The sequence below is a fragment of the Hemicordylus capensis genome, chromosome 4 (genome assembly GCF_027244095.1).
Source record: "Hemicordylus capensis ecotype Gifberg chromosome 4, rHemCap1.1.pri, whole genome shotgun sequence".
Lineage (NCBI taxonomy): Eukaryota > Metazoa > Chordata > Lepidosauria > Squamata > Cordylidae > Hemicordylus > Hemicordylus capensis.
Genome location: NC_069660.1, coordinates 4,315,927 through 4,335,396, shown reverse-complemented (window position 1 = coordinate 4,335,396; position 19,470 = coordinate 4,315,927). Strand labels below are relative to the sequence as shown.

At 44.3% G+C, this 19,470-nt stretch overlaps 1 protein-coding gene across 2 annotated transcripts in view; it reads left to right on the top strand.

The window, feature by feature from the left end:
- Positions 1-19,470, top strand: part of KIF3B (kinesin family member 3B) — a 43,107-nt gene that overhangs the window by 10,097 nt on the left and 13,540 nt on the right. The window contains exons 2-7 of one of the 2 annotated variants that reach the window (XM_053249416.1): positions 2,775-4,244; positions 6,172-6,273; positions 8,812-8,934; positions 11,853-11,971; positions 12,166-12,279; positions 15,190-15,240. In XM_053249416.1, coding sequence (XP_053105391.1) covers positions 2,844-4,244; positions 6,172-6,273; positions 8,812-8,934; positions 11,853-11,971; positions 12,166-12,279; positions 15,190-15,240 — 1,910 coding nt within the window. In that variant the 5' untranslated portion in view covers positions 2,775-2,843. The remainder of the gene's footprint in view (positions 1-2,774; positions 4,245-6,171; positions 6,274-8,811; positions 8,935-11,852; positions 11,972-12,165; positions 12,280-15,189; positions 15,241-19,470) is intronic. The other variant, XM_053249417.1, reaches the window with a different exon arrangement.

Here is a 19,470-nt window from a genome sequence, read left to right as displayed (position 1 = left end):
CTCAAGTTTTTCTCTACAGTGACAAAGTTTAGAAGTGCTAGGTGTTTAAGAGGATGATAACTGAGCTCTTCTAGAGGGATTTTTATGTTAGTGCAGTTTGTTCCCAATATGATGAAAATGCATAGTCTTCTACATACTGATGCACAGTATAGAAAGGATGTAAATTTGGCTGTTCAGAATCAGGGTTTGAATCAAAATATATAAGTCTCTGCAGAATCCAGTATATCTGGGTTTGATTCCAGGGAATCTGAAATCCGTGGGACAGAGTATGGACTTGAAACTGGGACTCTTCGCTTCAAGGCCTCTCAGGTTAGAATGGCTGTTAGGGATGAAAAGAAACAATCCCGTGTATGCTGGAGTTCCTTGGAGGAGGAGACAAATGTCATGATGCTGTGGAAGTAGGAAATGGTCAAGGTCAGCTTGAAGCAGGCAGCTAGAAGCACAGGCAGCATAAGGGCCATCATTCACTCGTGCCTTGCTCTAGCAGTGGGAGCTGTGGCCTTACATTGTATGGCGCCCAAGTTCCTTCCCAAGGCCAAGAGGGAGACAGGCACATGAGACTGATGCAGCTGCTTCCCCAGAATTTTTACATTTTCCGATGTGCTACATTAGCAATAGCAATAGCACTTACATTTATATACCGCTCTATAGCTGAAAGCTCTCTAAGCGGTTTACAATGATTTAGCATATTGCCCCCCAACATTCTGGGTACTGGGTATTAGGAAAGGCACCTTTGCATTCCCAATGAGAACTGGATGGGTCTAGCTAAGAGAAGCCCCTGCTGCCTAAGCCTCTCTGTGCAGACAGCACTCCTGCCTGCTCAGGCCACCACACCTACCTTACTTAACCTGTTGGGAATTCTCTAGGGCTCTTTTGGTAAAGGTGGCCACACAATGGGGCATAATGTACTCCACTTAAGCTGTATCTTATTCTTTCTCTGTGTAAACTGCCCTGACCCATTTTTGGAATGGCAGTATAGAAATCTAATAAATAATAAATAAAATAAATAATAATCATAATCTGTTTGTTATGGGCAGCTGTTGTATGCTGGGCAGAATTCTGTTAACTGGGCAAGAATTTAGTACCTGTTTAGCAGCCATTGCTGTCAGTATGACTCCATACTTAAGTTTTTGATAATGAACCAACAATGTTTGCAGAAATGTCTCTGAAGTAATGGGCTTGAATGGTTATAATACTGGTATTATATTTTAAACACACCTGTGTATGAACACACATGCGTAGTGTGACATGAACATACGTCGTGTGATGCAACACAACAGTCTTGTTGCATCAGATGGCTTTGCACAGACAGATTTATTTAGAGAAGGTGTGATTAGATATCGTACATTATGTGTGCAGCTAAGCTAAAACTTTATTATAAGGGCTGTTCAGTTATTTACTAGCCCTTGTGGGTGGCTTAATTTTCAAAAGTGGTATTTCTAAATTCTAATGAAATACCTTGGAAAGAAGACGGCCTTTAACTCATCATTTAGATATGTCTACTTGCTGTAAGTAATCAAGTCTCAATCAAAGGGGGGCAGGAGGCATTAAAAATAATGTCTCCAGTGATGTCATCTGGAACATGTTCTGCAAAAACATTTTCCACTTCTGTTTTTCCATGGAAAATCTTCCATGCCTAAAAAAATGCATTTTTTCATAAAATTAGTAGCATAATGGATGCAACTTCAAATTTACTCACTTTTCATATGGCTGTTATTTACAATATTAAAAGAAGCAAATAATAGATTAATAAAATGTTGTCTCAGGCTGTTGGTCTTTTCAGGAGTTGAGGACAAGAGCTCCCTGGCCTGGGTGCCTCCTTTCTTGTCTTCCTCTCAGGGCACACTGGTCTTTCCATACTCCTGGGAAGGTGGGTAGGGCAATGTTATCCTCTTTCCATGTTCTGACCATGCATTCAATCAGTGCTTGAAGGAGGAGCAGAACTGTGGTCACTGACCCCAAGCTCATGTATCCACTGGCACTGCCCCCAATTTCTGCCTGCTCAGTGGAAGGCGAGAATGGAATCCATGCCTCTAAAGTCTATTCTTGCCTCCCTTTTAATGTTTGGGGGTTGGGGGAAAGCTGGTGGACATGATCACACGCTCCCTCGGCACGTCACTTGAATGAGTGCACGGAATGTGAGAAGAAGATTTATGCCTAAGAAATTATCTATAGCACAATTCTCTGGGTGTGCTAAAATTATTATGTTTATAGCTTTCAGTGTCTTCTGTTATTTTTAATGAAAAATTAAACAATGTAAAGAAAATGCATATTATTGAATTTGCCTTAAAATGTTTGCAGACATAATTTCCAAGTGAAACTGAATTTTGGTGTGCTTTATGGATCCCACCAAATACATGTGGCCATTGGAGGAAAAAAGTTCAAGAGATTCATACAGCATGTAAAATTAAGTTGGCTTCAGTGTTTATTACTAAATACAAGCCAAACATCCTGCATCAACTTGCATTCTATTTAGGACACTAGAATATCGTAGTCTTCAATTTTTAAAAACAAACCCATTTAGAAAAAATATTTATCTTACATGTTATGTCTTGCTATATTTGTATCTCACAATGATCCCCATGTAAAAAGAAGTTGCTGCTCTTCTCTTATGGTCAAAAAAATGAGGCCAGGACTTGCCCAAGGCCATGCTAGAGACCTGATTAAGCTGGGCATCTGAACTTTTTGTCTCCAGTGTTAAAGCCAAGCAGTGGGCTGAACCAGCTCTTTGGTGCCCATCAGAGTGTTCAGGTGTTGCCTTTGATTCTCACTAGGTCTGGAAGCACCCCTGGCCTTCCCCGTTCTTCTACCAGTTGCAGCTGTCTTAGCGCTAACCTGTCACCATGTCGAAGTTAAAGAGTTCGGAGTCAGTCAGAGTTGTGGTGCGATGCCGGCCAATGAACAGCAAAGAAAAAGCAGCTTCCTATGAACAAGTGGTTGAAGTGGATGTCAAGTTCGGGCAGGTTTCGGTGAAGAACCCCAAGGGAACTTCTCATGAGCTGCCAAAAACTTTCACCTTTGATGCTGTTTATGACTGGAATTCCAAACAGTTTGAACTCTATGACGAAACCTTCCGGCCTCTGGTGGACTCAGTGCTGCAGGGGTTCAATGGGACCATCTTTGCCTATGGACAGACTGGGACAGGGAAAACATATACGATGGAAGGTGTGCGGGGTGACCCCGAGAAAAGAGGGGTCATCCCCAATTCCTTTGACCACATTTTCACTCATATCTCTCGATCTCAGAACCAGCAGTACTTGGTGAGGGCTTCTTATCTGGAGATTTACCAGGAAGAAATCAGGGACTTGTTATCCAAGGATCAGTCCAAAAGGCTGGAGCTGAAGGAGAGGCCAGATACAGGAGTTTATGTAAAGGATTTGTCATCTTTTGTTACAAAGAGTGTCAAAGAAATAGAACATGTCATGAACGTGGGGAACCAGAATCGCTCAGTTGGGGCTACAAATATGAATGAGCACAGCTCCCGCTCCCATGCCATTTTTGTGATCACCATTGAATGCAGTGAGGTGGGGCTTGATGGGGAAAACCACATACGAGTAGGGAAACTAAACCTTGTAGACCTTGCAGGTAGTGAGCGTCAGGCTAAGACTGGAGCCCAGGGAGAGAGATTAAAAGAAGCCACAAAGATCAACCTCTCCCTCTCAGCTTTGGGCAACGTCATATCTGCCTTAGTGGATGGCAAAAGCACTCATATTCCGTATCGGGACTCAAAGCTAACCAGGCTGCTTCAGGATTCCTTAGGTGGCAATGCCAAGACTGTGATGGTAGCCAACATTGGCCCTGCCTCATATAATGTTGAGGAGACCCTCACCACTCTGCGATATGCCAACCGTGCCAAGAACATCAAGAACAAACCAAGAGTGAATGAAGATCCCAAGGATGCCCTGCTGCGGGAATTCCAGGAGGAAATTGCTCGGCTCAAAGCACAGCTGGAAAAACGATCTGTTGGCAAGCGAAAGAAACGAGAGAGGAGGAGGGATGGAGGTGGTGGTGTTGGGGAGGAGGAAGATGAGGAGGATGCCGAAGATGGCGAGGAGGAAGGGGGTGACAAAGATGACTATTGGAGAGAACAACAAGAGAAGTTGGAGATAGAAAAGAAGGCTATCCTAGAGGACCATAGCTTGGTGGCTGAGGAGAAGATGAGGTTGCTTAAAGAGAAGGAGAAGAAGATGGAAGATCTGAGGCGTGAGAAAGAAGCAGCTGAAAAGCTGGGTGCCAAAATCAAGGTAGGACGTTCTTTGCTCAGCTCTGTGAATTCAGAAAATGCTGGTTGTGGAAAGGTGGCTTCCAAGTAGAGACTATGAGGCAATTCACATGCACATGCAAAACTGGTGTAAGAGAGCCCAGCCCAGTTTTGCATGCGTGTGTGGACTCCTGGGATTAGGCCTGATCCTGGTGGCTGCACGGGGGCAAACTCGCTTAAGAAACTCATTTTGAAGGGAGGCTAAAGGGAGCAAGCGCTCCCTTAACTTCATTTTTCTGTTCGTGTGGGCTGGCCCACTTGCGGGGGGTGGAGGGGGAATCCCAGTAATGCACTGTGCACTTGCATTGTGCATTATTGGCGCTCTGGGGGCGGGGCAACATGCGGCGGCACGTCCCAGCACCCCGACCCCCAGACCTGCCCAGTGAGCTGCTGGTTGGGTAGGTGATTTGCCCACCCAGGGAAGGAGCGGGGATCGTCTGTGAGGAAGGTAAGTTAAATCTGCCTTCTCCGCAGACCACCCCGGAGCTCTTCTCACCGATTGTGAGAAGAGCTCCACTATGTGTTAAAGACTGAAACACAAGGCATAAAATACAGATTGAGATGGGAGTTGCTCCTGAAATAATGGGTGGTCCTGACTCCGTCATTATTCCACCACCACACACAAACACTATTCACAGTCCCAGAACATGACAATCAGCAGCTGGTAAGGTGTAGATTATTCATGTTGGCCACGTTCTGGCATCACAAGTGTGGCCTGATATCTTGGTTTGTGAACTAACTAGTTTGAACAAGCCACAGTTCCCCATAATTGAATGTTAAGGGAAACTGCAGTTTGTTCAAAGTCTAAGAGAGGAAATTGAGAAGAATGTGTCAGAACCTGAAGCTGGTGTTGGCGCATTCTCGTTGCAACATACCAGAGTTTTTGCTGTCATGTCTGAAAGCAGTATTCTTGGGAGCTATAGCACAGCACTTCTTGACTACAGAGCTGGCCATTTCCGCTTCAGTAGCTGAATGTGAAAGATTCCTATAACGTTCATCCTATGTATTTGATCAGAGTTTACAAAAGGATAGTATTCAATATAAATAGTTGCCTCATTAAAAAGGGGAAAGCCAGAATGGATTCATGCCACTTAATGGCTTAGGAGCAGCTAATGTGGCAGCAATGCTAAACCTAAGCGTTGATCTGATCAGTCCTTTGGATGGGAGATCACAGGGAGCCCCATGGAAGTGTGATAGAAGTATGGGGAGTGGCCAGAGTTCTATGGCAGGGTATGGGCTTTTCATGTTCAGTCCCTACCATCTCTTGTTAAGAAGGATCTTGGGTAGCCATGTGGTTAGAGAAAACCTCCACCTGAAACCTTAGAGAACTGCTGCCAATCAGAACAGAAAATTCTAGGCAAGATGGGACAAATGGTCCAGCTTGGTATAAGACCTAGAGGCTATTCACACGATTGAAGAAAATTGGGCTAGCCTCTGCTAGCCCGGTTTTCTTCAGCCGTGAGAACCACCGGCCTCGGCTGCAAGCTAACCCGCTCAAGTAGCCCGCCCCTTAGCCCAGGTTTGCGGAGCGAGCGCTCTGCAAACCCAGGCTATCAGATCGTGAATAGCTGTGGCGCGGCTCTGAGCCGGGCCGGTCACGAGGAAAACCCCGGAGGGGAGGTGAAAAGCCACCTCCCGGCTCCAGGGGTCTCACCAGCGCTCGCGCAGGGCATGCTGGAGCTTGTGGGGGCTGGAGCCGGTAATCATGTGGGCGGCCGATCCAGCCGCCCAGGGCTCCCTCCCCGTTCACCACCCCAAACCGAGTCTTACTGATTGTGAGACCGGGTCCCTAGTTTACATGACCACCATGTGAGAAAAAAACTAAAATTCTGTCGTGGAAGAAACTAGTTGTGAGCCTCTGGTGCTAATTCTGTTAATAAGCTTTTCTCCCTCCACCTTCTATTTTTCAGGCAATGGAAAGCAAACTTCTTGTTGGAGGGAAAAATATTGTGGATCACACAAATGAGCAGCAGAAAATCTTGGAACAGAAGCGACAGGAGATTGCCGAGCAGGTGAGATGGTGTCAGAGTTTCTTTCAAAAGCAGTGCTTCCAGAACAGATGAGCTGTATGTTCTGACCCTCAAACAACTTGCATGTGGCTGTTGTGGAACAAACTATTTGGACAAATAGGAAACACTGGAAACACTTCATGGGCAACCACCTTTGAAATGAATAAGCAACTCCAGCGAATGAAAGGAGAGCCCTTCTGGGGTGGACCAAAGCTCCATGTGGTTGCAGCATTCTGTTTCCAGTGACAGCTGGGCAGGTGCTTCTGGGAAGCTTATTACTAGGACATGACGGCCAAAGACTTTCCCTTTTTATCCTTAGCACTTGGTATCTGAAGATATACTGCCTTTGAACATGGTGATTCTGTTTAGCTAGACTAATACTCTTCATGTGTAGCTCCCAGCAATTTCACTAAGAATTGCACCAGAGGTAGTGTTAGTGGGTGCTGCTTTTTCTTCCCCTTCTTAGGTGCTTTTACTATCAATCAACCTTTCTTGATACAGTCACAGACCAGCAAGCACCACCTTACGGGTCGAACGAGAAAAGAAAAAGAAAATATTAATCACAGTGCAAAACATAACTAACAGTATCTAGCAATACTGTGCAAAATAAATTTAATCCCCTATGTGCAACTTGTACATGCTATAAGGAAACTACTATCTGATGTCAAATTTTACTAGCAATCAGACAAAACTTGGCAACATTTAAGGAAATCTCATCCTTCTGGTCAGAGAGCAAAAATGTTACATAAAATAAATCCATATGGCATGGGAAACTGATTAAAGGAGGACATATTTAATGCCGATGAGAATCCCTATAAAACTTACAATATGATAAAACATGAGATATGGTTTCGATGGCGCCTGTTGCACAAGGACAACGTCATTGAGTGTATGGGATTTTTCTAAACCTGCTTTCCAAAACTGCTGAGAGTAATGCATTAAAATGAGCTAAGGTAAGCATCCTGTGATATTTAGGAACTGTAATGTATGTTAAATATCTGGCAGGATTAGAACTAATAGGTTGGCTTCCAAGGAGTACTCCCTTGGGAATCAAAGATTGTTCAGTTTGCCCATCCATATCTAAGACCCTGGTGAGAGCAGTGAGTGCAGACCCTGGTGAGCCCCTGGTGGCGCAGTGGTAAAACTGCCGCCCTGTAACCAGAAGGTTACAAGTTCGATCCTGACCAGGGGCTCAAGGTTGACTCAGCCTTCCATCCTTCCGAGGTCGGTAAAATGAGTACCCAGAATGTTGGGGGCAATATACTAAATCATTGTAAACCGCTTAGAGAGCTCCGGCTATAAAGCAGTATATAAATGTAAGTGCTATTGCTATGTAAGTGGTAAGACATGTCATTTAAGGGCCATTTTGGCCTGGGCATAGGACAGGCTTAGTAAAACCTCTGGGCTAAATCTATATAAGTTTAGCTTCTGACAAACTGCTTTTTCCCAGAATGAATTAAAATTGTCTAATATGAAGCCCAAGGGATAGAAATTCAACTTTAAACAACTGTCAGAAACACTTAACCATGCCCTGGACTCAATTTTAGAAACACCCACTTCCAAATGGATAACTTGAATTAACTCTAATGCTACTGAATTATATACAGACCAGGCTGGGCCCCATAAAGGAGCTGAGCTCAGGATTTAGTTAAAAATAATATAATCATTGGGGGAACAAAGCGTGCACCCCCACCAGAGTGGAAAAAGGACTGGAGGGCTAATGCAGATTTTGGGGCATCTTGAGTTACATACTGAAGATGCGCATTATGCTGGCCTGAAGCATGAAAGACAATACCCAGGTAACTGAAAAGAATTCCAACTTGTTCTAATTTAGGCCCGTTCAGAAACCAATTATGTTGTTTGGGGTGCTTTGCAAAAGCGAGTATTGCTTTTACTAGTTTTCCTTTATTCTCAAAGTATTCAAGCAATAGAGTTCAGGAACCTCATTTATAAGATTCATGAACTTCATTGCTTGAATATTTTGTGAGTAAAGGAAAACTGATAAAGTAAGAACATCACAAGGCAAGCACTTAAATGTGGGAAAGGCTATTTTGGTAAATAACGTATTTCTTCTTTTTAATCTCTTACCATTTTTTTGATCTCTCTGGCTAATTAACACTTCAGAGAAGAATGCCCCTGTTTGAAGTCTATTTCCATGCTTTTGGTTAAGGGATAAGAGTAAAAGGCTAAAATCCAGTGCATAGTTACTTGGGAGTAAAGCCGTTTGAGTTCAGTGGGACTTATTTCTGAATAAATATGCAGATAATGCTTGGCTTTATAAGTCTTTCCTAAGAAAAACCAGTTCTTCAAGCAGAGCCATAAAAAGACCACTCTCAATGTTTTCCAAGAAGTTGTGTTAAATATGATTAAAATCATTTACAGATTCACCAAGTGTGATATGCCTTGTTTAAATTTCCCCCTCAGTAAATTATTGAACTATATCCTAACAGTGCTGAACTCCAGGCAAAATTGATTTAAGCTATGGTTCTTGAGGCCTGGGTGCAGTTTGGATGCAGCAGCCTTCTTTGTGATTTCCTGCAGAAACGGCGGGAACGAGAAATTCAGCAGCAGATGGAAAGTCGTGATGAGGAGACATTGGAGCTAAAGGAGACGTACAGCTCCCTGCAGCAGGAGGTGGACATTAAGACTAAAAAACTAAAAAAGGTGAGCAGGTTCTTGGACACTGGGTAACGTACAATATGTTGGCAGGAGAACATCTCAGGGGGTTGTGCCCAGGGATCCTGCCCAGAGAACTTAACAGTCCACAACTATAGACCATTAGTCTAAACCCTAAATCCCAGGTGAGCAAAATGTAACCCTTGTGAGATTTTTCTTGTGCTACTTTCCCACCCAAAACACCCTTAGAGCAATGTACAGAGAAAAACAGTTTTAAAAAATGAAAAAAAGAGAAGAAAATTCAATAAAATAAAAATAGTCAACATTAAAATAATACTGTTAAAAATAGGGCAATACAACTCATGAAAACAAAATCAGCAGAGCCAGCAGTCTCAACAAAACCATTCCGACTGGACAGGGTGACAACAGGTAGCCAATATTGAAGGGTTGTGAGGCACTTCTAGCTTCAGAGGCAAGATGCCTCTAAATACCAGTTGCAGGGGAGCAACAGCAAGAGAGAGGGCATGCCCTCACCAATGTTCCCTCTAAGGCATGCGCACATGCGCGTGCTCACAAGTTTCTTTGATGTCCAATCATTTAATTTTAGATCCCGCTCAGGTTGAATCAGGAAAGCCCCATTCAGAATGCATGTGCATGCACACTGCCTTGATACTGCTGCCCAGAACAAAAGTCATTCTGCACAGAAATGGAAAAAATTTGAACATTGGCCCTCTGCTCTTGCCTGTGGTCTTCTTGGAGGCATCTGGTGGGCCACTGTGAGAAACAGAATGCTGGACTAGATAGGCCTTGGGCCTGATCCAGCAGGGCTGTTCTTATGTTCGGGTCATCAAAATAAGGCAGTCTTCATTAGACATCAGAATGTCAATAAGAAAGAGTCCAGAGGACCCTCCTGAGAGAGAGAGAGTTCGAGCACAATAGCTGAGAAGGCCCTGTTCTGCATTCCCACCAGCTGCACTTCCAATAAAGTACAGGATGTGATGCAAGGCAGGCAGGATCAATCTCATTAAGATCCCAAAGATTCCAGTATCTAACATTCATGTTTGCAGAGTGAAGTTTTGGCATTTTCAGCACTAAAAATGACCTAGGAAAGACTGGCTGTCTCTAGACTTGGCAAAACCCAGCAATAAGAGAACTGTATTTATATTTGCACATGAACGTCATGTTTTCTCCAAGCAGTTCAGAGCAGTGATTATGGTGTTTGCAGGAAGTTGTCTATCCAAGTGCTGGTCTGCCTCACTGGAACATCAGTAGGTTTTTGTAGGATACCCAGGGGGCTCATCTCAGTGCTTAGGTTGTCACTAACTCCTTAAGCCAGTAATGGACAATCAATTTTCATGTTGGGATGAAACGTGCCAAGTACAGTCGGTCAGAATCTGGTTACTTTTCTGACATGTGGGTTTCTTCTTTACATCATGGTGAGACTGGAAGGCTGCAAGTTGTGGACTTCAGATCCATGTCTGGACCCCTATCATAACAGCCCTGCTGGATCAGACCCAAGGCCAATCTAGTCTAGCATCCTGTTTCACACAGTGGCACACCAGATGCCTTGGGAAGCCCACAGGCAATAGCTGAGGGCATGCCCTCTCTCCTGTTATTGCTCCCCTGAAACTGGCAAGAACATAACCTGTCCACCTGCTGTACATCTTTGACTTAAAACACAGAGTCATTGGTTGGCTTTCTTCTCTTAAATTTACCAACCTGATGAGCAGCAGAAGTTTCCTAAGTTGCAAATGTAATACTTAACATATGACTTAAGAAGTGACTTGCCCACAGATCCGTTTCTTAGAGCCAGTGTGGAGAGGATCAGAGTGCTAGACTGGAAGTGTGGGATCTAGACTTGAACTCCACTTGGCCATGAAGCAACCGGAGTGCCCTTTGGCATATTTCTTTCTTGCTTTTTGTTCACATTTCTATCCGACTCTTCCATTAAGCTCAGGGTGAAGTATGTAGATGAGGGTTATGCCACGTTATCTTCACAGCAATCCTCTAGGGATGTGCACAGAACTGGTTCCGTGCCCCCCCGGGAGGTGGGGGGCTCCTTTAAGGAGCAAGGAGAGTGCCTTTACCTCCCCTGCCCCATTTCCCACACTGGCGCTGCTGCCAAAAACACTGCCGCGGGGTGGCTGAGTACCTCCTTGCCGCCCCGGTCAGCGTGATATCAGAAGTGGCCGGCGTGCGAGTGTGTGGCACTTCTGTTATCACGCTTACTGGGCCAGCAAGGAGGTAGTCAGCCACCCCATGCCAGCGTTTTTGGCAGCAGCGCCGGCGGGGGAAATGCAGCAGAGGAGGCAAGGGCCTCCTCCCTGCTCCTTGAAGGAGCCCCCGCCTCCACATTTGAACTGGTTCGAATGCTAGTTTATGGAATAGAATGCTGAACTGGTTTGTGCACTTCCTTACATCCTCCTGAGGATAAAGCAGGGTAATCCATATATGCCTGAGCTGAGTGGGATATGAACAGGTTTTATTTATTTATTATTTGTCTTTGTATACCATTTTGGAAACTGTTGTTGGAAAGTGGTATATAAGTCGGAGGAGGAGGAGGTCAGGCTGCAAGAGTGATTGGCCCAAGGTCATCCAGTGAGCTTCATGACTTAGCAGGGATTTGAATCGAGGCCTCTCCGGTCAAAGTCCAGCATTCATAACTGCTACATTGCACTGGCTCTCCAAGAGACCAGCAAGTATTGCAATGAGTCAGTTCTTCTTGCCCAGTTGGGTCCATAGGAGGATCTACCTAAGCATGATAGTGATAATGTTACCCAAGGAATGACACTTAGTTTCCTCTTTACTTTTGTACTTTTTAAACTTTTTGTGCTGGAGGGTGTGTGTAAACCACCCCCACCCCCCGTATAAAGATTGCTAGGTGTGTGTATATAGGTGTATAAAGATTGCTAGATTGTGATACAGAGTAGGCTTGACTTTTTGCATCTTTGCTCCCTGTCTCTCAGCTCTTTTCCAAACTTCAAGCTGTGAAGGCTGAAATCCACGACCTTCAGGAAGAGCACATCAAGGAACGACAAGAATTGGAGCAAACCCAGAACGAGCTCACGCGGGAGCTGAAGCTAAAGTAGGTTTCAGCCAGCCTTTTGTGTCTGTGGAGGCCCAAAACGTGAGAAGAGGCTTCAAAATTAGCGGCGTGTGGGGTGAGGGTGAATGTGACACTGTTAGAAGGCTGCATAGAGAGTGTGCTGTCATGGAAACAGAAGTCTGCATTCCTACAACTTGTCTTTCTCTTACCTTACCCTTTGTTGATCTCTACAGGCACCTGATTATTGAAAACTTTATTCCCCTGGAAGAGAAAAATAAGATTATGAACAGATCATTTTTCGATGAGGAGGAAGACCAATGGAAACTGCACCCTATCACCCGGCTGGAGTGAGTTGGCCTCTTGACCTTAGGACTTGGGGAAGGAAGGGTACACCAGTTTTATTTACGTAGATTATCAGTCCAACCCATTCCCAAAGGCTCCAAGTCAGTAACTACATTTTCCATCCAAGCGTCACGCTCTGTTTTCAACTGATGCCCCTGTGGACCACACCAGGTCTGCTCAGAGTATTTGAGATCAGATATAGGCTGGATGGACCTGGTTTTCTTCCTGTAACGGAATTGCTACATGCTTCAATATTGTATCATAGATTTTACAATATAAACCCTGGTGTTTCTATGTTGCAGATTACAACATACAATCTCCAATTTTAGTTTTTGCCCCCCCTACTGTGTAAAATCTTGAAAATTTTGTTTCTCTGAGAATCTCAGCATTCATTTTCAAGTAACGGTCGCATGGATGAAGATGATATTTTAAAAATGTTGAGCTGTCTGTTGAAGGTCAGAAAACAAAATGCCGGAGTGCAGCAGTCTTGCCACTTTTTCTGGTTTTGATGGGATGGGGCAGCGAAGAACAGCTTCATATCATTATGGTTAGATATTTATTCTGCCCTTCCTCCTAGATGCTCAGGGTAGCATGCATCAGTGTTTTCCAGCTGGTGTGCTGCACTGACTCAGCCGCACAAGCGGTGAGGCCCCCTTCCCAGGCATGGAAGAGCAAGTTAGCTGGAAAGCCGGGAGTTTAAACTCACAGCATTGGCAGCTGACTTGCCCCACAATGCGCCAGGAGGATGAAAACAAAACCATGTAGCAGTTTTGCCACATTCACACTCCTTGGGGCGGGTAGTGTGCCCCAATTTTTTTCTCAATCAAAGTGTGCCCTTGTCAGGGGAGAGGTTGGAAACACTGGCATAGATGGTGTCCCCCAGCCTTCCCCACCATCTTATCCTCACAGCTCCCCTATGAGGAAGGTAAGGCTGAGAAGTGACTGGCCATGACCCTTTGATGGCTTCATGGCCAAGCTGGGTCTTGAACCTGTCCTCCCTTGCCTAGGTCTGTCTCTGATTACTACACCACACTGCCTTCAGTAATAATTGTCTCCCAATTCTCCCCACAAGTTGTTTCCTTCTGTCCCTGTCCCTCTTGTGCTTTCCTTCCCTTTCTCTCCCCTCGCCAAAATATATGAATTTTTCTAAAATCCAGGATTGCAGAATGAACTGTGCAGATGTGTTATTGTGCAGACAGTTGTCTGGCTAGGCCCTGTCTCACTGCTCAAGCAGCCCAAGAGGAACATCTTGTGACCTGGAAGTTGTACCCCAGCATTTTCTACAATACACAGAGGGCATCTCTTGGTTTGCCCAGTGCAACCTCTTGGGCTGACAAAATGCCTGGACCTGGCCTAGCACTGGAATGGCCTCATCTTGCAGTGGTGACCTTAACATTGATTCAGTCCACTGGGATGTTTATCCCCAAGAGAAAGATAAGATAGGGTCAGAACAAATCCCAAAGTGCAACAGATTCAAACAGACTGAGGGGGCAGGCTGTGAAACCTCGCTTGTGTATCTGAAAGAAGAAATAGCATTGGCTAGCATATTTTGTAGGAGGGCTCCAAATTCCTTTCATCATCATCTTTATTTGTTAGCTGCCCCATAATAAATTGTTCTCTGGATGGCTCTCAACACAACATAAAAACACACAACAAATTAAATCATAACAGACCAAAAGTGGGAGAGTGGAAGAAAATACAAAATACAATACAAAGCAATTTAAAAACTCCCAACCCATTTAGTCCCAACCCATTTAGAGCTTTAAAGGTTAAAACCAGCACTTTGAATTGGGCCTGGAAACTGACTGGGAGCCAGTGCAGCTGATGCACTAGCGTAATATGCTCAAAATGTCCAGTCTCAGTTAATAATCTTGCAGCCCTATTTTGTACCAGCTGCAGTTTCTGGACCATTTTCAAAGGCAGCCCTACGTACAATGCATTGCAGTAATCCAAGCAAGAGGCTTCCAGAGCATGAGTAACTGTGGCCAAGCTATCTCTGTCCAGGTAAGGTCGCAGTTGGCATATTCTCTGAAGCTGATAAAAGGCTCTCCAAACCACAGAAGCCACTTGAGCCTCTAGGGACAATGCTGGATCAATAAGCACCCCCAGACTGTGAACTTGGTCCTTCAGGGGGAGTGCAGCCCCATCCAGAACAGGCTGAACATCATTCACACTGGCAAAGGAACCACTGACCATAAGAACAGCTCTGCTGGATCAGGCCCAAGGCCTATCTAATCCAGCTTCCTGGTTCACAGAGTGGCCCACCAAATGCCACTGGGAAGCCCACAGGCAAGAGATGAGGGCATATTCTCCCTCCCTCTGTTGCTCCCTGCAACTGAATTTTAGAGGCTGGAGGTGGCCTTTAGTCACCAGACTCGTAGCCGTTGATAGACTGTTCTCCATGAATCTGTCTAAGCCCCTTTTAAAGCCCCTATTGGCCATCATCACATCCCATGGCAGAGAATTCCACAGATTAATTATGCGCAGTGTGAAAAAGTACTTCCTCTTGTCGGTCCTAAATTTCCCGACCTTCAGTTTCATGGGATGACCCCTGGTTCTAGTGTTGTGAGAAAAGCTGAGGGGGGTGTGTGTGTTCTCTGTCCACTCTCTCTACTCCATTTGTATACACCTCTATCATGTCTCCCTGTACTCACCTCTTTTCCAAACTAAAGAGCCTCAAATGCTTGCCTTACAAGGAAGGTGTCCCAGGCCCTTGACCATCTAGGTTGCCGCCTTCTGCACCTTTTCCAGTTCTACAATATCCTTAAAGTACAGTGACCAGAACTGTACACAGTACTCCAAATGTAGCCGCACCATTGATTTGTATAAGAACATTCTAATACTAGTACTTTTATTTTCTATCCCCTTCCTAATGATCCCTAGCATGGAATTTGCCTTTTTTTTTCTGCACACAGAGTCAACACTTTCAACGAACTGTCCACTACAGCCCCAAGATCTCTCTCCTGGTCAGTCACCGTCAGCTCAGCTCCCATCAGTGTATATGTGAAGTTGGTGTTTTTTGCTCCAGTGTGCATCACTTTACACTTACTTACCCTGAACCACATTTGCCATTTTGGCGTCCACTCACACAGTTTGGAGAGAGCTTTTTGCAGCTCCTCAGAATCTGTTGTGGATTTCACTCTGCTAAATAGTTTAGTGTCATCTGGAAATTTGGCACTTCACTGCTTGCCCCAACTTCTAGATCATTTATGAACGAGTAAAGGAGCACTTGATCCCAGTACAGAGGAAAGATGTGCACGAACTGGTTCGGTGTTCTATTCCTAAAACGCCGAACTGGTTCAGAAACCCTGCGTTCAAACCAGTTTGAACATGGGGGGACTGCTTTAAGGTGCGGGGACAGTGCCCTTTTCCCCCCCCCTGCACTTCCCCCTCTGATGCTGCTTCAAAAACCGCTGGCATGGGGCAAATGTATACCCTCTTGCCGCCCTGGTCAGCATAAAACTAGAAGTGGCAGGTGCACATCACACAGCTGAAGCAGCGCCAGAGGGGGAAGCATGGCGAGGGAGGTAAGGACACCCTCCCTGTGTCTTAAAGTGACCCCCCGCCCCCCTGGTGTGCACAGAACTGGTTCCGTGCACACCCCTAATACAGATCCCTGGGGGACCCCACTTCCTACTTCCCTCCATTGTGAAAACTGTCCATTTATTCCTACCCTGTTTCCTGTCCTTCAACCAGTTACCAATCCATCCATACATGAACCGTACATGAACCCTTATACCATGACTGCTAAGTTTGCTCAAGAGCCTTTGGTGGGGAACTTTGTCAAAAGCTTTTTGGAAGTTCAAGTATACTGTGTCAACCGGATCACCTTGATCCACACACTTGTTGACACTCTCAAAAAACTCAAAAAGGTTAGTGTGGCAAGACTTGCCCTTGCTGAAGCCATGCTGGTTCTCCTTCAGCAAGGCCTGTTCTTCTATATGTTTAGCAATTGTGTCCTTAAGTATGCTTTCCATCAGTTTACCCGGAACAGAAGTTAAGCTAACTGGCCTGTAGTTTCCCAGATCCCCGCTGGATCCCTTTTTAAAAATTGAAGTTATATTAGCTGCTTTCCAGTCCTTTGGTACAGAGCCTGATTGTAGGGACAAGTTACCTATTTTTGTTAGGAGGTGGGCAATTTCACATTTGAGGTCCTTTAGAATTCTTGGGTGGATGCCATGTGGCCCTGGCGATTTGTAATTTTTTAGTTTTTCAAGACAGTTTAGAAAATCTTCCCTTGTCACCTCAAATTGTCCCAGTTCTTCAGCCTCTAAACCTGAGAAACAAGCTTCCGGAGAGGGTATATGGTCAGTATCTTCCGCTGTGAATACAGATTCAAATAATTCATTCAGCTTCTCTGCAATCTTCTTATCCTCGATAATTCCTTCCTCACCCTCATCATCAAAGGGGCCAACTGCCTCCCTGGCAGGTTTTCTACTTCTGATATATTTAAAGAAGTTTTTGTTATTTCCCTTGACACTTCTAGCAATATGCTCCTCAAACTCCCTTTTTGCATCCCTTATTATCTCCTTACATTTCTTTTGCCAGAGTTGATGTTCCTTCCTGTTCTCTTCATTTGGGCAGGACTTCAATTTTCTGAAGGAAGTCTTCTTACCTTTTATAGCTTCCCTGACTCTGCTTGTTAGCCACGCTGGCGTCCTCCTGAACTTGGTGGTACCTTTCCTCCTTCTTGGTATACATTCCAACTGAGCTTCTATTATTGTTCTAAATAACTTCCATGCTTTCTGGAGTGATTTGACCCTCCTGACTTTCCCTTTCAGCTTCCATTTTACCAGTCTCCTCATTTTTGAGATGTTTCCTCTTCTGAAGGAAGATCACTCAGGATTAAGTCAAAGGTTGCCTTCTTCCTGGTTGGTTCTGCAACTAATTGTTCTAAGGCACAGTCATTTAGCATGTGCCATAACATTTAGACCAACTGTACTTCTGTCTTGTCTGGATTGAGTCTCAAATTGTTCACCTTCATCCAGTCCATTATTGATCCAGGCACTGATGCAGGACGGTCACTTACTCACCTGCATCTGATGAAAAAGATAGATACAACTGAGTGCCACCCGCATACTGATGACACCTCAGGCCAAATCTCTGGATGATCTCTCCCTGCAGTTTCATGTAGTTGTTAAAACAGCATAGAGGAAAGAATGGAACCCTGAAGAACCCCAAAGCATAACTGCCAGGGGGTTGAGCAGTAATCCCCCAGCACCACCTTTTCGAAACGGGCCTCGAGGTAGGAGCAGAACCACCTCCCAAGCAGTGCCTCCTACACCCAACTCAGCCAGCCTATCCAAAAGGATACCATGGTCAATGGTATTGAAAGCCACTGAGAGATCAAAGAGAATTAACAGGGTTGCACTCCCCCTGTCTCTCTCTCTGCACAAGTCATCCCACAGGGCAAACAAAGCAGTTTCTGTTCCAAAGCTGGGCCTGAAGCCTGATTAAAATGCATCTAGATAGAAATGGATCTTTACAAACAGATAGCATTACTTTCATAATTAATAAAAAGAATATTTGTCAAGAGAGCACATGCTGGGTCCATTCCTTCTTCAAGTGTAAAGTATTCCAAGACCAGCACAAGGAAACCACTGTCAAATCTTCTCTCTCTGATGTTTCCACAGAGCAAATATCCACTGACATGGAGCTTGAGCTCTGTCCTCCTAATGTTCTTTGTAGTCAGTCCAGTTTATTTACGGTCACTGACCAGAGAAATATATACATACAGTTCAAACAGTAACAATAGCTAATCCAGCTGTTCGTAAACCTTATGGACTTCAGCTATACAGATCCACTCTTATTTCATATTCTAATGGCAATGAGACAGAATTTAGTAACTGCAAAAGTAATTTTGTCATCATGATCAGATAAAAGATAGCTAACATAGAATTTATCCAGGCAGCCAGGGTAATTTGCTAAGAGGGGCACTATTAGTTCATAGCGAGTGTCCCTGTAGAAACTACAGTATAGTAGCACATGCAGTCCTGTTTCAATAGCACCTGACTTGCAAGGACACAACTGCTCCGAGTAAGGAATATTTTTGATTCTGTCTTCAAACACTGCAGAAGGTAAAACGTCAAAGCATGCTAACATGAAGGTTCTATAGTATTTCGCTACTGTCTTATCTAAGTAATTAGCAGGTTTCATATTCAATAGTTGGTTACCCACCATTAATCTCCTTGATATAAAACTTCTATTGGATTGTCTCACTAAGTCACAAATTCTTTGGGCACGCACCAGGCTAGCTTGATCAAGATTCATAGCCAACAATGACTGTGGAGCAAACCCATAAGAAAACCATTTCCTTTTAAGTTCCATCTCCCAGTCGGAAGTGAACTTATTTGCTAACATGAGAAGTAACAATCCAGTGGGATTAAGGTTTATTTTGAGTCAAAATTTAAATATTAAAAGCCAGATTTTTAGACTCAACATTTATCAGACCTGCCTCCACTCTCAGAGCTGTGTTAGAAACGCCTCGTGGTACTTGAAATAGCTTTCTAAGAAATTTATATTGGACAGCTTCTACGGCTTGGATGTTAGGATAAAGGCTGAGCTGTGCTCCATACTGCAAATGGGCTAACACATTGGATTCGAAAGGTCTTATGGCTGCCAGGATAAAAAGTCCGCCTCTAGAGTAGAAAAATGCCAATATTGCCTATGATGACCTTTGAGCATTTTGAATGACATATTCTTGATGGATTTGCCTAAATGAATAAAATACAATACCTAAGTACTTATAACAATTGACCTGCTCGAGCTTATGCCCATCAATAGACCAACATAAAAGTCTGGGGAGCTTAGCAAAGCTCATGATCTGTGTTTTAGAGTAATTAATATGCAGAGCGTGATCTTTACAGTAGGAAGCAAGGGAATTAAGCACTCTTCTCAGACCAATAGGAGTCTGCGATAGTATTACAGCGTCATCTGCGTACAAAAGCACTGCTACAGGTTTAGAGGCTAATATTGGGGAATGAAAGTCTGAATGAGTCAGAGAGGCAACCATAGAGTTCATATAAAAATTAAATAATAGCAGAGCCAGAATGCATCCTTGCTGTTGATGGAACGTCTTTAAAGAGATAACCTGCCACATTGCACCTAACTTTCAAATAGGTGTCCTGATACAATTTATATATTAACAAAAGTAAGTGACGATCGATAGTGGATGCTTGAAGTTTAGACCACAGCTT